The sequence below is a fragment of the Lepeophtheirus salmonis genome, chromosome 7 (genome assembly GCF_016086655.4).
Source record: "Lepeophtheirus salmonis chromosome 7, UVic_Lsal_1.4, whole genome shotgun sequence".
Lineage (NCBI taxonomy): Eukaryota > Metazoa > Arthropoda > Copepoda > Siphonostomatoida > Caligidae > Lepeophtheirus > Lepeophtheirus salmonis.
Genome location: NC_052137.2, coordinates 26,321,081 through 26,337,574, shown reverse-complemented (window position 1 = coordinate 26,337,574; position 16,494 = coordinate 26,321,081). Strand labels below are relative to the sequence as shown.

The following is a 16,494-nucleotide window of genomic DNA, read 5'->3' as shown; positions in this document are numbered from 1 at the left end:
AAATATTTTACTAAGTCACTATTGAGAAACGGGATTAACAAAAAATATTCTTACTTCACTTTTTTTTTAAATTAGGATATAAATTAAACAGATAAGTAGTCTTTTATAAAACATGTATTTATCAAACCTTTCTACATTTTAACATTTAAAGTGATAAATAGGTTTAGTCGAATGTACCCCTTATTAAAAACCATGTTTCAACTAAACCATATTTTGTATTCATAGAACCAAAAAGCAGGTATTTTACCTAATAAATACCATTAAATTTAATAATATAAGTTTGATTATATCCAAAAACTGTACTTTTAATATTTTTTAATATCGTTCATCTACCACACCATTCATTTTTTTTTTCTAAAGTAAGAGAATGATTGATTTTGTCATGATAAATGTTGTTATCAAAATCAAAGGTTATTACTTTTGTTGATATATAAGGTCAAAAAATATGGTCAAGAATTATAAAAAAATTTCAAGTATTTTGTTGTGTAACTCAATAACTATCAAATGATGTATTATTGCACCCATCAGATGAGTGGTTTACGAACTACAATCCAAAACACACAGGTCTTCCAAACGATTTTTGATCCAATACATTATAAAAAAGATCTCATAACTCATAGTTGGATTTCATTGAATTGAGTGGAATATATCAAATTTCATTTTTATGCTTCCAAACAATAAGTTATTCGACTTATTACATTTTATTGTCATCGGATAAAAAGAGAAAGAAGTGTAAATTTACCAATTGTTTATTAGACTTTTACGTTAGTTTTAAAATCTTTTTATGTCGGAGCATAAAACATATTTTACTTTTAATAACTCTAATATTTTAAAAGTTTATTATTAGAGGCTTTAATTCTCACCGCTACTTGAAATAAAAAATAGGAAAAAGGATAGTATGCAGATACCTAATTTTTGAGTGATTTCATAATATCTTAGAAGACCGTAATTATTTGATCTAAAAATAACAATGAAGCAACAAGCGAATGTTGCTAAACTTAGTGCATCATCTCTTTATTTTTAATATTCAAAAGGAAACTTTTAAATAAATATATCATTATCAGTTATACTTTGGATGCTACAGATTACATATTAAAAAGTGGTTCTATATCTTAACTCAAGACTTAAGCACTAAAGAAATTGTTAAAATAAGTTAAATTTTTTGTAGAACTTTATATAAAATATTTTCAAATTTTCTGTAAAATAATTATGTATTTGTAAATTTAAACTTAGGCATACTTATTTTTTTAAATTTACTACACAATGAATTTGTATTACAAATGCGTTCATAAAGTTTGTGTTATAGTTTAAAGAATAACTCTAAGCAATAGCGGAAACACCCTTTAGTGAATCATAAAATTATATTTTTAAAATGTTTAATTCCTTTACAACTAAATATTTCATTGATATATCTCCATTTTTGTTTTCTAGGTCTGATTTGGTAGAGTCTAGTGGGATCACTTCAATTTTGGACAATATGGACATCATGGAGCTTTGTTCAAAATACTATGTTGTACTCAAACAATCCTTATTCCTAAACTTTTTATATTTGGTTATCACAATCCTCTTATTATTAGTGTGTCTGCAAGGTGTATTTAGTGATGAGGTAATATAAAAGTTTTTTATATGCATGCACATTAGGGTGGCTCTTATTGTCTTCTGTATAATCAATGTTTTTATTTTAATTCTCTTAACCTCTCAATCAGATCTAATAATGAAAACATATTGATAGAGTTGTATACATACGACCGCTCTGCATAAAATAAACCAAAAATTAACATTGTCACTCTGATAACTTAAATAATGTTTTAGTTGAGAGCAGCTTAGTTGTCATGAGGTTGTATTACATTAGCTGTTAGCAGCCATGAGAGGAAGGTAATTAACACAAATACACCGTATATAGCAAGGACATATGGGCAAGAATTACTCCGATGTCAATTCTTAATTCCACTAAGTCCGACAGATACTTAGAATGATAACTCTGGAGTAAAACCTCATTGTTAATCTCCGTCATTATTGAGCGGTTTTAGGACACAGTACCGAAACTTTTATTGACGAATATATTCTTTATTTTTTTTGCTGAAGGGACACATTTTCGAACAGACAATTTCCCAAAAAAATATTTACAATTGATGATGATTTATGCTCCAATACTATGTAAATACCAAGTAGACCACTCTAAAGGACAAAATATTTTTGACATTTTCAGAGATGACTTTGGGATATTTAGTTCAAATCAAGAATTGACCAGGTATATCAAAGCTTTAACATATTTTATCCAGATGATTTATTCATACACATTGTCCATTGAGTCTCTATCCTTGATTAATTGACTCTTTCTCTTCTCTCAACCTTTTTTATCGTTTTAATATATTTATTTATCAGGCGATTGTTATGATTTTGGTACAATAGCCTTTTATAGCAATTCGAACCAACTTTTGAAATATCCGCATAATAAAATAAATCAATAGTTATACATTTAATTTTTTTTAAATTTGTCTAAAATTAGTGGGAATCATAATTACATACTCTAGAAGCATGAATCATCACAAAAACAATTTAATATTTTTTTTTTGCAATCTGTCCGTTTGGTAAAATGGTCATTCGGTGAATTATTCATGCACGTTAAAAACACATATTCTTCGAATGACTTTACACCTAGATGTTATCTTTTCAAGAATAAAAGAATAGTTTTACTAAATTAGGAAAGTAAACAATAAAAATCTTTACATTACCAACTAGAAAAAAATATCGCACCCATTTAGGTAATATTTTATCCAACTCTAAATATTCCTTTGCCAAAAATTGTAACATTTGAGCGACATTCAGAGCTGAGTTTTGGCTCTTACTCTTTTGGTTAAAGTTATAAATTTCTCAACATTGGCAGATTTCGAATTTTTTCCTGCAAAATTTTCAATATGCGGCAAAATATACTGAAACAGACATAAAAAAAGTAGACCCACTAGTGATTTTGAAAAAACCCTTATGTGATTCTAACCAGAAGTACTCTACGCGGCAATGCATATGAATGGTGTTATTCCACTAGGAACCTGAGCTGCGTTTCCTTTTTAATTAATATCATGGACTCCTTTTCAGGTGGAGGCACACCCCTACCCAAATAATAGTTTTTTAATCACACGGTTGACGGATTTCTTACAACCAAGGAGCTTTGTCTGTTTCGTCTTGACTTGCTTCTATATCTCTAATAGTTTTTAAGCGAAGATCTACTTGTTTGTGATCCAATTTGTTGGGGGGGGGATATATTAATTGAAGTTATTAAACTAGATTATTGATCTTATTTTATTATAATTAATTTTTAAAGTGCTGTAAAATATTTTTATTGAAGGCCACGATTCAATATTGATAAAAATTTTATACGAAGGAGAACAAAGGGAAAGGATAAGACAATCAAATGCATATCAAAAATAACGAGGTGTAGCACTATATATGTACATAAGAATGATTGTGAAACATTCCTTATATGTTAAATTGTTATAATAAGTTTTTTTTCATCTCTCTTTTTTTATTACAAAAAAGTATATTTTGATGTTCTTATTCTTAGCAAGGAATAAAGAAACTAGACAGTACATAAAGGTGAAGATATATTAATGTATTAAAAGTTTAGTGCACAATTGTAGATAAATTTATTGTTAGCTTCTTACAAAAAAACCCAAATATGTTTCTCCTTCTTATATTAAAAAATATGATTTCAAGGTACGAAAAATAGATTATATATTTACACATGTAAAGGGTTGTAAATATTATACAATTTTCGTTATTGTAGAAACATTCTTATCAAATCTTTTTGAATTAAGAATTATGATCGAAATATGTACAATTTAGCTACTATAATTGACGATAAGCAAATACATGGCCTAACACATAAGTCCTGATAAAGTTCGACTAAATCAGGATGAATAATGTGGTCATGGCTGTCTAGTTAATATATGGGAAGTTGCGAATCTCAGCAACAATTTTTTCCCGATTTTGCCCCGAAAATATCAACAACAACGCATAAAGCTACTATTTCTGAATTAACTCGAGCAGGAAACGGCACCAGGGATATTATTGACTCCATCGGGTAGCCCAAAAGGACCATCTATCATGTTCAAAAGTACCTGCACGAGTTAAGTGATGTTATCCCCAAAACCCCTTAAGCAATAAGAAGATGATCCCAACATTCCTAGCCGACCTGAAGTCATCAATTGAGGCGAATCCAACAAAACAATGTCAGAGCTGTCCAATGACCATTCTGTGAGCACGATCACGGTTTTGCGGCATTAAAGACATAGGCCTCACCTTTGCTATCCATGTTCAAGCTCACCTCCTCCTGGTCTCTGCCAATGTCAAGCTCCTAGAGCCCTACATGTTTTGATTTCAAAAATTAAAGGGAGCATCAATTTCAACCATTAATAAGCAATATGAACGTATACATCTCATTAATTTATATTGTATGGGGAATTATCCTCGAGGCTCTAAGGCGAAATGTCCTAAGACAAAGTTCTTTAAGGCAAAGAGTCCTGAGGGAATATAATTTGAAGAGAAAGTACTTATTACCATTTATTTCTTATGATATCTCTATAAAAGTCTGATTTACTGATTGACATACTGATTTGAAGACTCTATTTTTTTTTATAACCACAAACAAAAAACTTAAAAAATATATTTGTCTAAAACTATAACATAATTTATTAATAAAGTAGTCCTGGACTTTTGTTGTCATAAATCTTTCCAAAACTTAAAGTTGTTGTTTACTTATTCCATCTCAAACTTTTATTTTTGAGGCAATCAAAAAAATTGGACATAAAATAACAATTTTATCAAAAACAGACAAATAAAGTTTCTTTAAAAATTAAAAATAGTTAAATATAGACATCGAGGAGTAGTTAAACAGCTTCCAAAAGTTTTTGGTAACAATTTAATAAAAAAATTATTCTTTGATGCGTATTAGGTAATAAATTTATATTTAAATTTGTGCTTGAGGGTCTTGTTTCACATAAGATCACTTCAGCTGTTGTAGTATTTATGCTTATTTAAATGTATATGTATTTTTTAGTTTATATTTGTATATTTAAAGTGGGAGGGGCGAGATCCGTTGACGTGAACTTATGTTATATCAGCGCACTCAAGCAATTTATGCTATTTGAATACTTTAAAGGGACAAATTTTAAATTCATTCGATTAACATGAATAATGACCAATTACACAAGTCAACAATATATATATTTTTTTAAATTTTTGTTTAAGTTGTTTTTACCCCAAGAAACATACAAACTCAATAATGTAACCCATTTTTTTGGGTTTTGTGGCCTAAAGAGTATTCTTTCATTAGAAGATATAAATATGATAAAAAATCCTAAAATATTGTTTTAAACTTAAACTTTATTAAAATCAGTTCTGTATCTTTTTCTGAATTGGATAAAATTCCTTCTATTTATAAAAAATTACTTTATCTTGAAAGTTAAATAAATATACAATTTTTGATTACAACCACAAAAAATTTAATTTGTTTTAAAATGAAAATATACATTTTCATAAAAATAAAAAGAGCACGTAAATTTTTTTTTTCAAATATTTTTAAAGGTTTTTTTTAAGAAAGAAGCTTAATGGTGTAATTTAGTATATTTTAAAGCTTTAAAGGCTTAATGATGTTTAATATAATGATCTTCTCTGTTGAACCTGTAAAAATACACTCTGGCCTATATTTTACATATTTGTCGGTTTAATATAAATCAAGAACATAACATCTCAATCTGAGATCAAAATTTTGTTGACTAGTCTAATGATTATGGTTTTATCAATTTTAGTTGGAACAAATGATGATTTAGTGGTTATGGCTAATACTTCCTTAAATTGTGATTACGGTTGTGAAATTACAATTCAACTAACAACTTTGACTTATGTTACAAAAAATTGGTTAAATTTAACAAAATTTTCTGTATTTCTTTTGGATATAGGGTTAAAATTAAAAAAAAATTAAATACAAAAACCTGAAACTATGTAAATTCAATTAATTCTCCAAAAAATATCTCAGCAATATTTTTAAGAATCTATTTTAGCTTAAAAAACATCCTAACCTGGTTTACAAATTACAATAAAATATGTAAAGGTATTTTAGACAGTTTTGTTATAACTAATTGTTGAAAGGAGCTCAGAACTCAGATCTGGATTAGTGTATTAATTGAAACTTTAATTTCCAATGTTTAAATAATAGGTAATTTGACACACTAAATATTGCTCAAATCGGATATAAATAAATAATTCGAGTGTAAATTTCCCATAGATCAACCTTAATACGTGTACATTATTCTATGGACTATCAATTAATTATACAAAAAAAAAAAAAAAAAACATTTCATGAAATTAAAAAAAATGGAATGGCAGGTATCAGTTTTAGAAAGTAGCCGATAGGCATATGTATCGAGTACGTCAATCAAAAGACAGATATTGTATTTGAGAGATGTTTTTATGAAAAAAATGAGTTTACTACAAATGAAATTTTGGAAAGAGAAATAATTTTAAAGAAAGTTGGTGTTAAGAGAAGACTCGGGAAAGTATTTTTATGGAAATGATAGAAAACAATTTGCTGAGAATAATTTTAGTGATTAAATAATCAACAACAAATCAATTTTTAGATCCGATAAAGAAGTAGAAAGATGAAGTTGGCTTTAAAGCCTCGATCGGTGATTAACCTTAAAGATTTTTCATATTTCACACAGTCCAACCTCAAAAGGAGATGAATTATTACTGAAAAGGTACTTATATGTAAATTTAGAAGCACAAAAACATAAAACAAAAACCTTACGATTTCATTGTAATATTGCAAAATATTGTATTTAGTATACCCAAAAATTGAAATTATTAATTTTTGAAGATAATTAGTTAAAATATAGTTGTACTGATGTACAAAAAACCCACAATATTTGTATTTGTTTGAATGTCCAACTAATCCTGTAGATAAACTAAATACAGTTATCGTATATCTTTTAAACCCCAAATTTGTCCTAGTTTTTCTCCTATTGTTAATCCTCACAATTAAAAATACTACTTACAACAGGATATATCTTCCCTTGTTATAGGTATATTTACAAAGTAACTTTAATAATTAATTATTAGAGTCACTTTGAGTAATAAATGTTGTATTTTGCATATAAATAAAAAAAAGAACATTTAAGCACATTTTAAATACATACATGTGCCATCAAAAATTTATCTAATGGCCGGGTAAAGAAAACTGAAAAAGTTCCCCTTCAGTGAAAGTGACCTCCTAAATAATATTTCCTATTTACTAATAATTATAGATTTAACATCTGGATATGCCTGCTTTGAGCAGTGACGCTTAAAACCGGTGGCCGATAAATTAATTTTTACTGTATATCGAAATGATAGGTTGAGTTTATGTATATTATGGCGTGAGGCATAATTAAATCTGAAAAGTGAAGTTAGAGTTGTTTTTATTTCTCGCACAGGATTCGTACTATCGGGAACTCTTTTTGACGTCTTGTCTAGTAAAGGTGGTTGCAATTTTTTTATGCAACTACTTATCTTTTCATTTATCGCACTTTGATTAAACACACATAAGAAAATCGGGAATGGTTTTCTTCTTCGTTTTTTTTCTTTTTTTTTTCTTATTAATATTTTTACTATTATGACAAAATAGTATGTGAGATCGTTGCGTATTGTTTCTATTTGATATATAGTGTATTAGGGAAGCAAGTTAGCTCCCGTTTTTAAAAAAATATTAATTTATCTTTGGTACAATTTTTGGTACTGTAGTTAAATACATATGAAAGGGGATGGATCCCCCCACAGATCAAGAAGAAGCCTAAAAATTCACTAACCATGTTGATGAGTTTTTGGGTCTAAACTTCAAAAAGATAAAACCTACCAGGAAAAAACCTGATTTGATGTTTTTCTAAGTGAAATAACAGATATCAACACTGTTATGAATGAAGGTAGAAAGAAAATGGTTGATACAACATCCTTATTCACAGAGGAAGTTGGACAAAATAGAAAGGGAAAAAAAGTAATTCGTTCATTTAAACGTGATGGAAACGACATGCAAAATTCAGAAAATAATTGCTTGAAGTTTTCATTATTCTTCTGTGAAGGGATTAATACTAGAAGGGCCTCAATCCAACAATGAGTTTGGACAATGTTGCCTGCATAGCTAAGAATGCATTAGGGCTTAATTTAATGGAGGTGAGATCTTTCACGTGTGAGAAACCGTATACACCTGAAATAATTTTGATGAAGCCTCAACATCTGAATAAACGGGGGAAATAATCAAATTTCCTCTGTTTATTGATCTGAGCATAAGAAAAATAATTATTTCAATGCTTAAGTTGAATGTCTGGAATTCTTGGACAGTTTGAGTAGAGATATAATAATTATATAAGATTAAAAATGCCGGGGGTGATATATTATAAGGTGGCTGACCATCAATCCCAATTCATAAAGTAGAAGGCATTAAAGTTACGCAACCTAACCTCATAGATGCTCAAGACATGAACAACTCCTTGTTATTCAAACAATTTTCCCATCTTTTAAAGTAGCCAGTTCTTCCTTAAATATTCCGTCAAGAGAAATTTAAAAAAATGTGCCTTCTTTTCTATCAATAAATGTAGCTATTTATCATATAGAGTGTGATATGGTGACCAAACAATGTTTTAAATGCTTTGAACTTAGACATGCCATAAAATGTAATTAATTGACTAAGGAACAAAAGGCGTATTCGTAGTAAATCAATAGTAGGCTCCACCGCCAGGCAAACGGCCTCACAATCCCCTTAATCGAAGAGATCACTTCTAAAAACTCTCCAAGTCTTTACAGACAAGATATTGTTAATGACACCCCTAAAGAATCTACTATTCAACAAAATGAGAATGAAACAGAAAATGAAGTTACCAGCCAAGGAGTTAAAATAAATAAACCTGCAGACGAATTATCAACAGAGATAACTTTGAAAAAGTCATTGGCAGATAGTCGTTCGAATAACAAAGATGATTGTATTGCAGACAATTATTACAGAAAGAGTATTCCTGAAAAATTAATGCTGAATAGTTCTCCTACGACGAATGAATCAAACGAGGGGATTGCTGGGGAGAAAAGAGGAACGATGAAGAACGAAACTCTCAAATGGATGAAGAAACTTTGGTGGAGGAAATTATTAGACAAAAAAAAAAGAGGAAAAAATCAAAGAAAACTATGAAAATTTCAGACGAAGACTTATTTGGGATGAAAAAGAGGATACTACACATAAATCTGATACACCCAATGAAAAGAGAGTTGGGGTCTCAGGTATTGATTTGAAAAAAACCACACCTGTGGGGGATACAGCTTCTGAAAGACGGAAAATCACCTTAAAAAGTTTGAGACCCCTCCTCCCCTCCCCCCCAAAGAAAAAAACCCACGAACATATTAGCATAACGACCTAGAACTTGGTCTTTTTACAGAGATATCACCACAAAGTAAATAAAGCACCCTATAAAATTCGGTTTCTTTGACTGTCATTAAAGTTTAATTATATTTTACTATGACACAAAATTTTAAAGAATCTATTTTACTTTATACGACAGTAGATTATTATTCCTACATATTATATTCAGATGATTCTGAGATAAATGTGGGCAGGAGAAGATTAATTCCTTTAACCGTAATTCCACAATTCGAGTAGAGAAGAAACAAATTAAAAAAGCAAATAATATGGAGTAATACTTAGTTATATGTATAATAATAACAAATAGTAATAATTTATCCATTGGAAAACTGCCTGGCTTCAAATCTAATTATTTACAGATAAATATGTATAAAAGATCCCTGGCAGGTTACAAACTGTGAAAGAAGATTGATGAAAATATAATCATATTGGTACTTCTTACGAAGCCTCCTGATAAAAATAGCCCTTTGGTCCATAGGCATCCCTGTTATGACAATTTTTTACATCAATGTTCCAAAAGATCGAGTGAAAGGGCGAGTATTATGATTTTAAAATTTTTAAGGCGGTGAGCTTAGTTTATCATTGTAATAGAGATTTGGTGACAATATCATTGAAGCTGAAGAAATAGGGGTCTTTTGTGGTATCATAATACACAGATATAACGTTAGAATGCGTATTGCCATTACTTCAATAATTTATAAAAAACTGTAAAGAAGAGAACACATCCATTTTGGTAGATATCGGTAGTAAGCACTTAGCACATTATGGTGAGCTGAAGCTACAAATAAGAGATGCGAATAAATAGAAGAAATGTGTGCAGCACATGAATTGAAGATATTGCAACGAGGGGATGAAGCTTACATTTGTAGAAGGAAAAGGTTCCTCAATTATAGATCTAACCTTTGTCAAAGTCTACATGCTTCCCAATGTCTCTTTGAGGGGTGTTTCCGAAAAAAAGTCAATGTCTGACCACAAATATTTAATGTTCAAGCTTGAAATTGAAACAGAGCCCATATTATGCAGGAATCTAAGGTCAATAAAATGGCAAGAGTGCAATAAGAAGCTGTGTCCATAGAAGAAGGTTGCTACAACTGGATTGGAAAACAAGATACACGTGAGGGTAATATAATTTATAGCTACCAAAATAACGAGTCCACTCGTCGAAGCTCTAAATAAATTGGTATCACTGCATACAAAAAAATATGAACGAGTTACAACATGGCGGACAGAAGAACTGACAAGATTGAGAAGGGAAACTAATGAAAGCTCACCAAAGAGTAAGAAAACCCTAATGGAGTAACGATAGGTTCCAAATGTATTGCTTGAAAACATGAATGCAAAATGAACGAATAATATAATTGTTTCTCTGATTCTGAATTTTTTTAAATCGTTTAAATCACTCTAACTAATACCATCTTAAAATTAATCGAGAGGTTAATTCATTGGCATATTGAGTCCCGGAAGTTGAACGTTTCTATGATAAATCAATTTGGATTTCGAAATGGAAAGTCAACAGACTCGGTGATTGGAAAAACAGTAGATAAGGCTGAAAGCGTGGTACTTTGTAAAAAACATGCCGAAATAGTGTTTTTGACATAGAAGGAGCTTTTGATAATCTTCCATTTAAAGTTATAGAAGAAGCTTTAATTAAGTTTGGCATTCATGCGTCTAGAAACAAATGGTACAAGTACTTTTTGGAAAAAAGAAGGGATAAATATTTTCTAGAAGGATGTAAAGTCTCATTTACTCAAACAAAATAATGTCCGCTAGGTACAATTTTATCCCCATTTGTGTGGTACTATTCTATTCATCATATAAATCTAATTAGGCCAGGACCAATATGCTTAAAGGGCTTTATTCTCTGCTGGTAAAATGATTTGGACTCAGTGGTGTTTAAAATCATTATATGTTAAATAAATATGTAAGGCCTATTTCGAATAGATTTTGACTTACGGAGCAGGAATATGAAGAAGTATAATAAGGAAGGAGTTCCAAATTGAGAGGTTGAGAAGAATAAATAGATTAGCATGCCTACTGTTTTGAAGTGTGATGAGATCTATACCAACTAGAGCTATGGAAATCTTGCTCATTGTTGAACCTTTACATCTAAGCATAAAACAACGAGCAATAGCAACCCGTAGGAGAATAGAAGAAGACATTAGTATAACCTGGATTCCTACAAATAAAAACCAAATGAGGGGCGTGGTTGATGAAAGAAGACTGAGAAAAAAAACTTGGCATAATATTTCCCATAAAATACAAAAGCAAGGAGGAGCGATTAGTTTAAAATTTCTCAACTTTTATAAACTTGGTTCAAAAATCGATGACAAAGTTGGATTTGGCTGGTGTATGATAAATGAAGATACTTTTGTAACTTAAAATGGTAGAGCACTGTTTTTCAAGCAGAACTATAGGGTATTTTGTAAGACATTAAGTGCTTTCAATAATATGGAAGAGTTCTTTTAATAGCCTATCAAAAAAAATTCTGGACAGTTCAGCTACTATTAGTTCTATAGCTAAAAATGAAAGTTTATTTACGGCTTAACAAGTTATAATGATAGAAGATAATAAAGAGTTTGAACAGGAATGTGACAATAACATGGATAAAAGGTCATTTGGATTATACAGGAAATGAATATGCAGTCGCGCTTGTCTAGAATGGCAGAACTATTCTTGAAAAATCTGAAGTGGATGTCCCCAAAAGTGCAGTTTTGTCCGAGATAAATAAGTACATAAGGAAAACATGAAAATAGGAATGGATAGAAGACACAACGTACCGACAAGTAGACATTTTTTTGGAGGGGCCTAATTCGGAGTGGTAACTTTATAAATATAAGAAAACATCTATAAGCATTGAAATATGCTTCATTATAGGGCATATTCCCTTAAGGAGCATCTAAAGATCATGGGAATGGTGGAAGATACATCATGAAGATTGTGTGAAGAGACAACTGAGACTTTAATTCATTGATGGGTACAATGTGATACCCTCGAGTGTATAAGGAGAGAAATATGGAAAAATGGCCTAATATAAAAGAAATTTTACTCTACATTGAAGACATCAAGAAGACTTGCTATTTTAATGACGTTTTTTAAATCGGTGTTGTTATTTTTAATGACTATTTTAAGGCCTTGTTTTGGTTTTATATTTTGTTGTTGTAAAAGATGTGGTTTTAGTAGAAAAAAATATATCCCAATCTTAGGTGTATATGTTCCACGTATTTTCCGCATATAATTGGGGTGTCTGTGGCTTTAGGAGGAGGTGGCTATCATGTCTATGTACCCTTATGGCGTGTAATATTAAAAAATCGAAATAATTGAAAAAGTTGTAAGAATAAACGGTGTTTTATAGTTTTCCAATGGAACAAAATATATTTAATGATTTAAAAATATATTCCACATCGTTACTTATTAAAAAAAAACTTATGTACAAGGATACTGTACAGGTAATGATAAAAATCCCCTATATTTTGGGCTTTTAAAAAAAGAAATCAAAAATCTACATGGTAATGCATACAATTGAATATTTTTTGGGGGAGAACAAATCAGCTATTATGACGTTTCATTAAATCAGACTAGAAGGAGTGGAAAAATAAATAAACAATGTCATTTGCAAGAAGTACTCTGATGTTAATCCTCAAATCTACTATGACTCATATAAGGACTGCCAAATGGTAACTTCTCATTAAATCCTCTATGTTCCTCTCTGTCTTTTATGGGCACAAATGAATGTTGAATCAGGATATGTATATAATTGAATATACCAGAAAAGGAATTTTATTACTCAGGAGTTGAATAATAATGACCACAGTTTAGAATAAGAAAATTAAATCTTCAGATTACTAAATCCAAATAAAAGGGTGGGCTAAAAAATGCATAGTTTTTAGATAAACTGAAACAGATACATTATACATTGGGATCATTTAAATTTTTTATGTAATATATAGAAGGGTTACTCATTTCCATTGAAATACATTTTTAAATTATATAATACAGGGAAATATTTGAATTCCGAAAGAAAATAATAAACACAGTTAAATCTAAGTTTTTCTTTTTACAACTACCGGGCGAGGACTCAAAAATTAGAACATTTTAAAAGTCGTTTACACTTCTGCATATTTTTATTTTATGCCATTTTTAGGGCAAACTTTTGAATCAAAAGTTTGAAATTCAACCATTTTTATTATTCATTATGCCCCCCCCCCCCTATTCGTAAAATAACATGGAATTGTAGCTTTTTGTCAGTTCTTTCGAATAGAGCCAAGTACAAAATTGTCCTTACTGAGGCTAGACGGGTCGAAGAGGATTCTAATTCTTTAGTCTTCACACTGAAAATCTACCCATTTATTCTAAATTATCCTGCTTTTCATTTTTATAAATATTTATGCAAATGTGCACGGGTCCTTTTTTAGAGCTTACAGATCTTGCTTATTTCAATTTTGCAAGACACGACAAGAAAAAGTGAAATACTAAGCGATGAACAAGCTAATTTTTTGTGGGTAATATATTGTTAATCAATCTTATTTTATGACATACTAACATGGAAGCCAAATATGTATTTTCATTCAAATAAAGGTTATACACTAAAAATAAACTTTTTTAGTATCTAAATGCCTTCTATAAATTTCAATACAAATGCTATAGTGGACTCAAATATGTCTATGAATTATTAGGCTATATGTAAAAATTAATTGGACATTTCTTCTAGCCTTGAATTTTGTATTTATGTGGACACACTATATGATTGATAAAAAATGAAGAAAGTTTAGAACATCTTTATATTCTATATTGAATTTCAAATAGAATAATTTTCATCAAGAAAATATATTTATATATACTGATAAACGTTTGTAAAAACTTTAAAATAAATATTTTTTTAGTATTATTGGATATATATTATTACGGAAATTTAACAATGATATTATCTAAACAATAAAAAATATACATATATTTGAAATAGATGAGAGTGGGGCTAATTGACTCACAAGGGATGTAACTGTTTTTCCTTTGATGCTAAATTTATACCAGTAATATATCAGTATTTTTAAAAGATAAAAATGAATCATGGTTGAAGGTCGTAAGTACAGACAATCCTGAGCTCTGACTCATTTTATGAATTAACAACTTAAAAGGTATTTTTTTTCTAAAACTCAACTATTCGTTTAAATTTTAAATTTTTTATAATTTTTGAAGCCAAAGAGTAGTTAAGGAGGATAGGCTATTTGAATCACAACAAAAAACGAAAAAATAGAATGTGAAAAATTGTTTGCATAAAAAAAAGTTTGCGTAGTAGCCCCACTTTTCTCTAATACTTTTTTTAATATTTTAATTAATAAAAATGTTGAAAAGATGACATAAAAAAAATTATAACATAATAAAAAAAGCTTACTTAAATTTTAAGATTTTTACTATTGTATTATGGTAAATAATATTTTCCTCTTTTATTTTACTACCTCCTATTATTCCAAAGACACGTTGGCCGTATTATAATTGATCTATATTTATTCAATATTCTATTCTTATCAACACTTTTAATCGTTGATATTGATCTCTTGATCATCTTCTGCATCCCTTGAGGTATACATTCTATATATTTTTGCCGTAAATGCTTCTGTTTTGAACTTTTCTGGTATTTGACACCGACGACTCTAGCCAATCATCTTTCGTGATTCTGTAGCTCAATTGTTGCTGTACTATCTCCTCCATTCTGTTAATTAATTTGCCGCACTAACAGACATAGGGATAAGGAGAAGGAGTACTCTGAATTTTGAAGGCCTAGAGAGCGATGTATTATTTTTTCACTGGTGATTTGTTAGTGTAGAGTGAGAATATAGCACTTTGATATTTTTTAAAGAAAGTTATTATATATAATATCGCTTTCATATAACGGTTTTTATCATATCGTCCAAGCTTCGAATGCCAATAAATTAATTTCTTTTGAGAGATAACTTTGTTTTGCCTTATAAGTTTACAAAGTATATAATTAATTCATTTAACTTTTCCTAAAAATAATTAATTGACCATAAACTTTCTCCTTTAATTAAAAAAATATTCTATTTTCATAGTACGTATGCAACGGTTGAATACTACACAAAAAACTAATTTATTATTAATCTTCTTTTCTTTTTATGTAAATGTTTGTGAAATTATGTTTTAAACAACCCAATAATAGCAAAAAGGAAAGTTTTTCCCCCTCTTTATCATAAAAGGGCAGTATTTAACCTGTCAAATAGAGTATTTATGCAATTCATTTAAAAATTCTCAAGTAAAAGTTGAATTTTGAAAAGCTAAATTCTATCATCATTACTAATCAACCTTGTTCAAATATCCCAATGTGGAAGGTAAAATCGTGGTTTTTAAAGGAAAAATGTGTTTGATTTGCTTCACGCCGAATTGAGTGTTGAGAAGATCATGATGGTAGTAGGGTGCTCGTGGAGTATCCTTTTGAAGAATAAAAGTCATGGTGGCTTATGATGAAAGTCTTGAGAGGTCCCCTGGCAGTAGTAAGGACCAAAAAATAGGAACCATGGACAAACATGGACACCGCGATTACCAGAAGTCCGGCGAGGTCAATGAGGCAGCATTCAAAGTCAGTGATTTTACTTTGTGGAGGCATGTGAAGGGTTTTGGGAAGGTTTCCCCTGACTGTTCCCCTTTCAACATTGTGATTTGAAAAGTAGACAAGAAGAGAGCTTGGGCCACACCTAATCGAAATTTAAATGACCTCAAGAACTCTGGCAAACATAATTGGGCGTTCAAGGCCTTCATCAAAAAGTATCGTGGTGCCTTTTGGCTCAGGTTGGAGGCTGTGGTAGCAGCCAAAGAAAATCATTTTGAAAAATCGAAAGAAATATCAATAAAGAAGTCTGTAATAAACCCTCAATGTTGTACTCCTTTTCATTCTTGCAAAAGTTTATCCTATTTGTTTGTTATTAAAAAGCCCACTATTATATTCCGCCCACTGCATTGTACGATATAAAAAAATATTAATAAATATGGGTTGAAATAACATTTATTATGATTAGTTACTGTTATTTAAAGTTATTTATTTAAAA

The 16,494-nt window shown here is 29.8% G+C and overlaps 1 protein-coding gene across 1 annotated transcript in view; it reads left to right on the top strand.

Annotated features, from left to right (window-relative positions):
• LOC121122242 (adenylate cyclase type 2) overlaps positions 1-16,494 on the top strand; it is a 221,979-nt gene that overhangs the window by 19,988 nt on the left and 185,497 nt on the right. Inside the window, exon 3 of the mRNA XM_040717230.2 lies at positions 1,432-1,606. Coding sequence (XP_040573164.1) covers positions 1,432-1,606 — 175 coding nt within the window. The remainder of the gene's footprint in view (positions 1-1,431; positions 1,607-16,494) is intronic.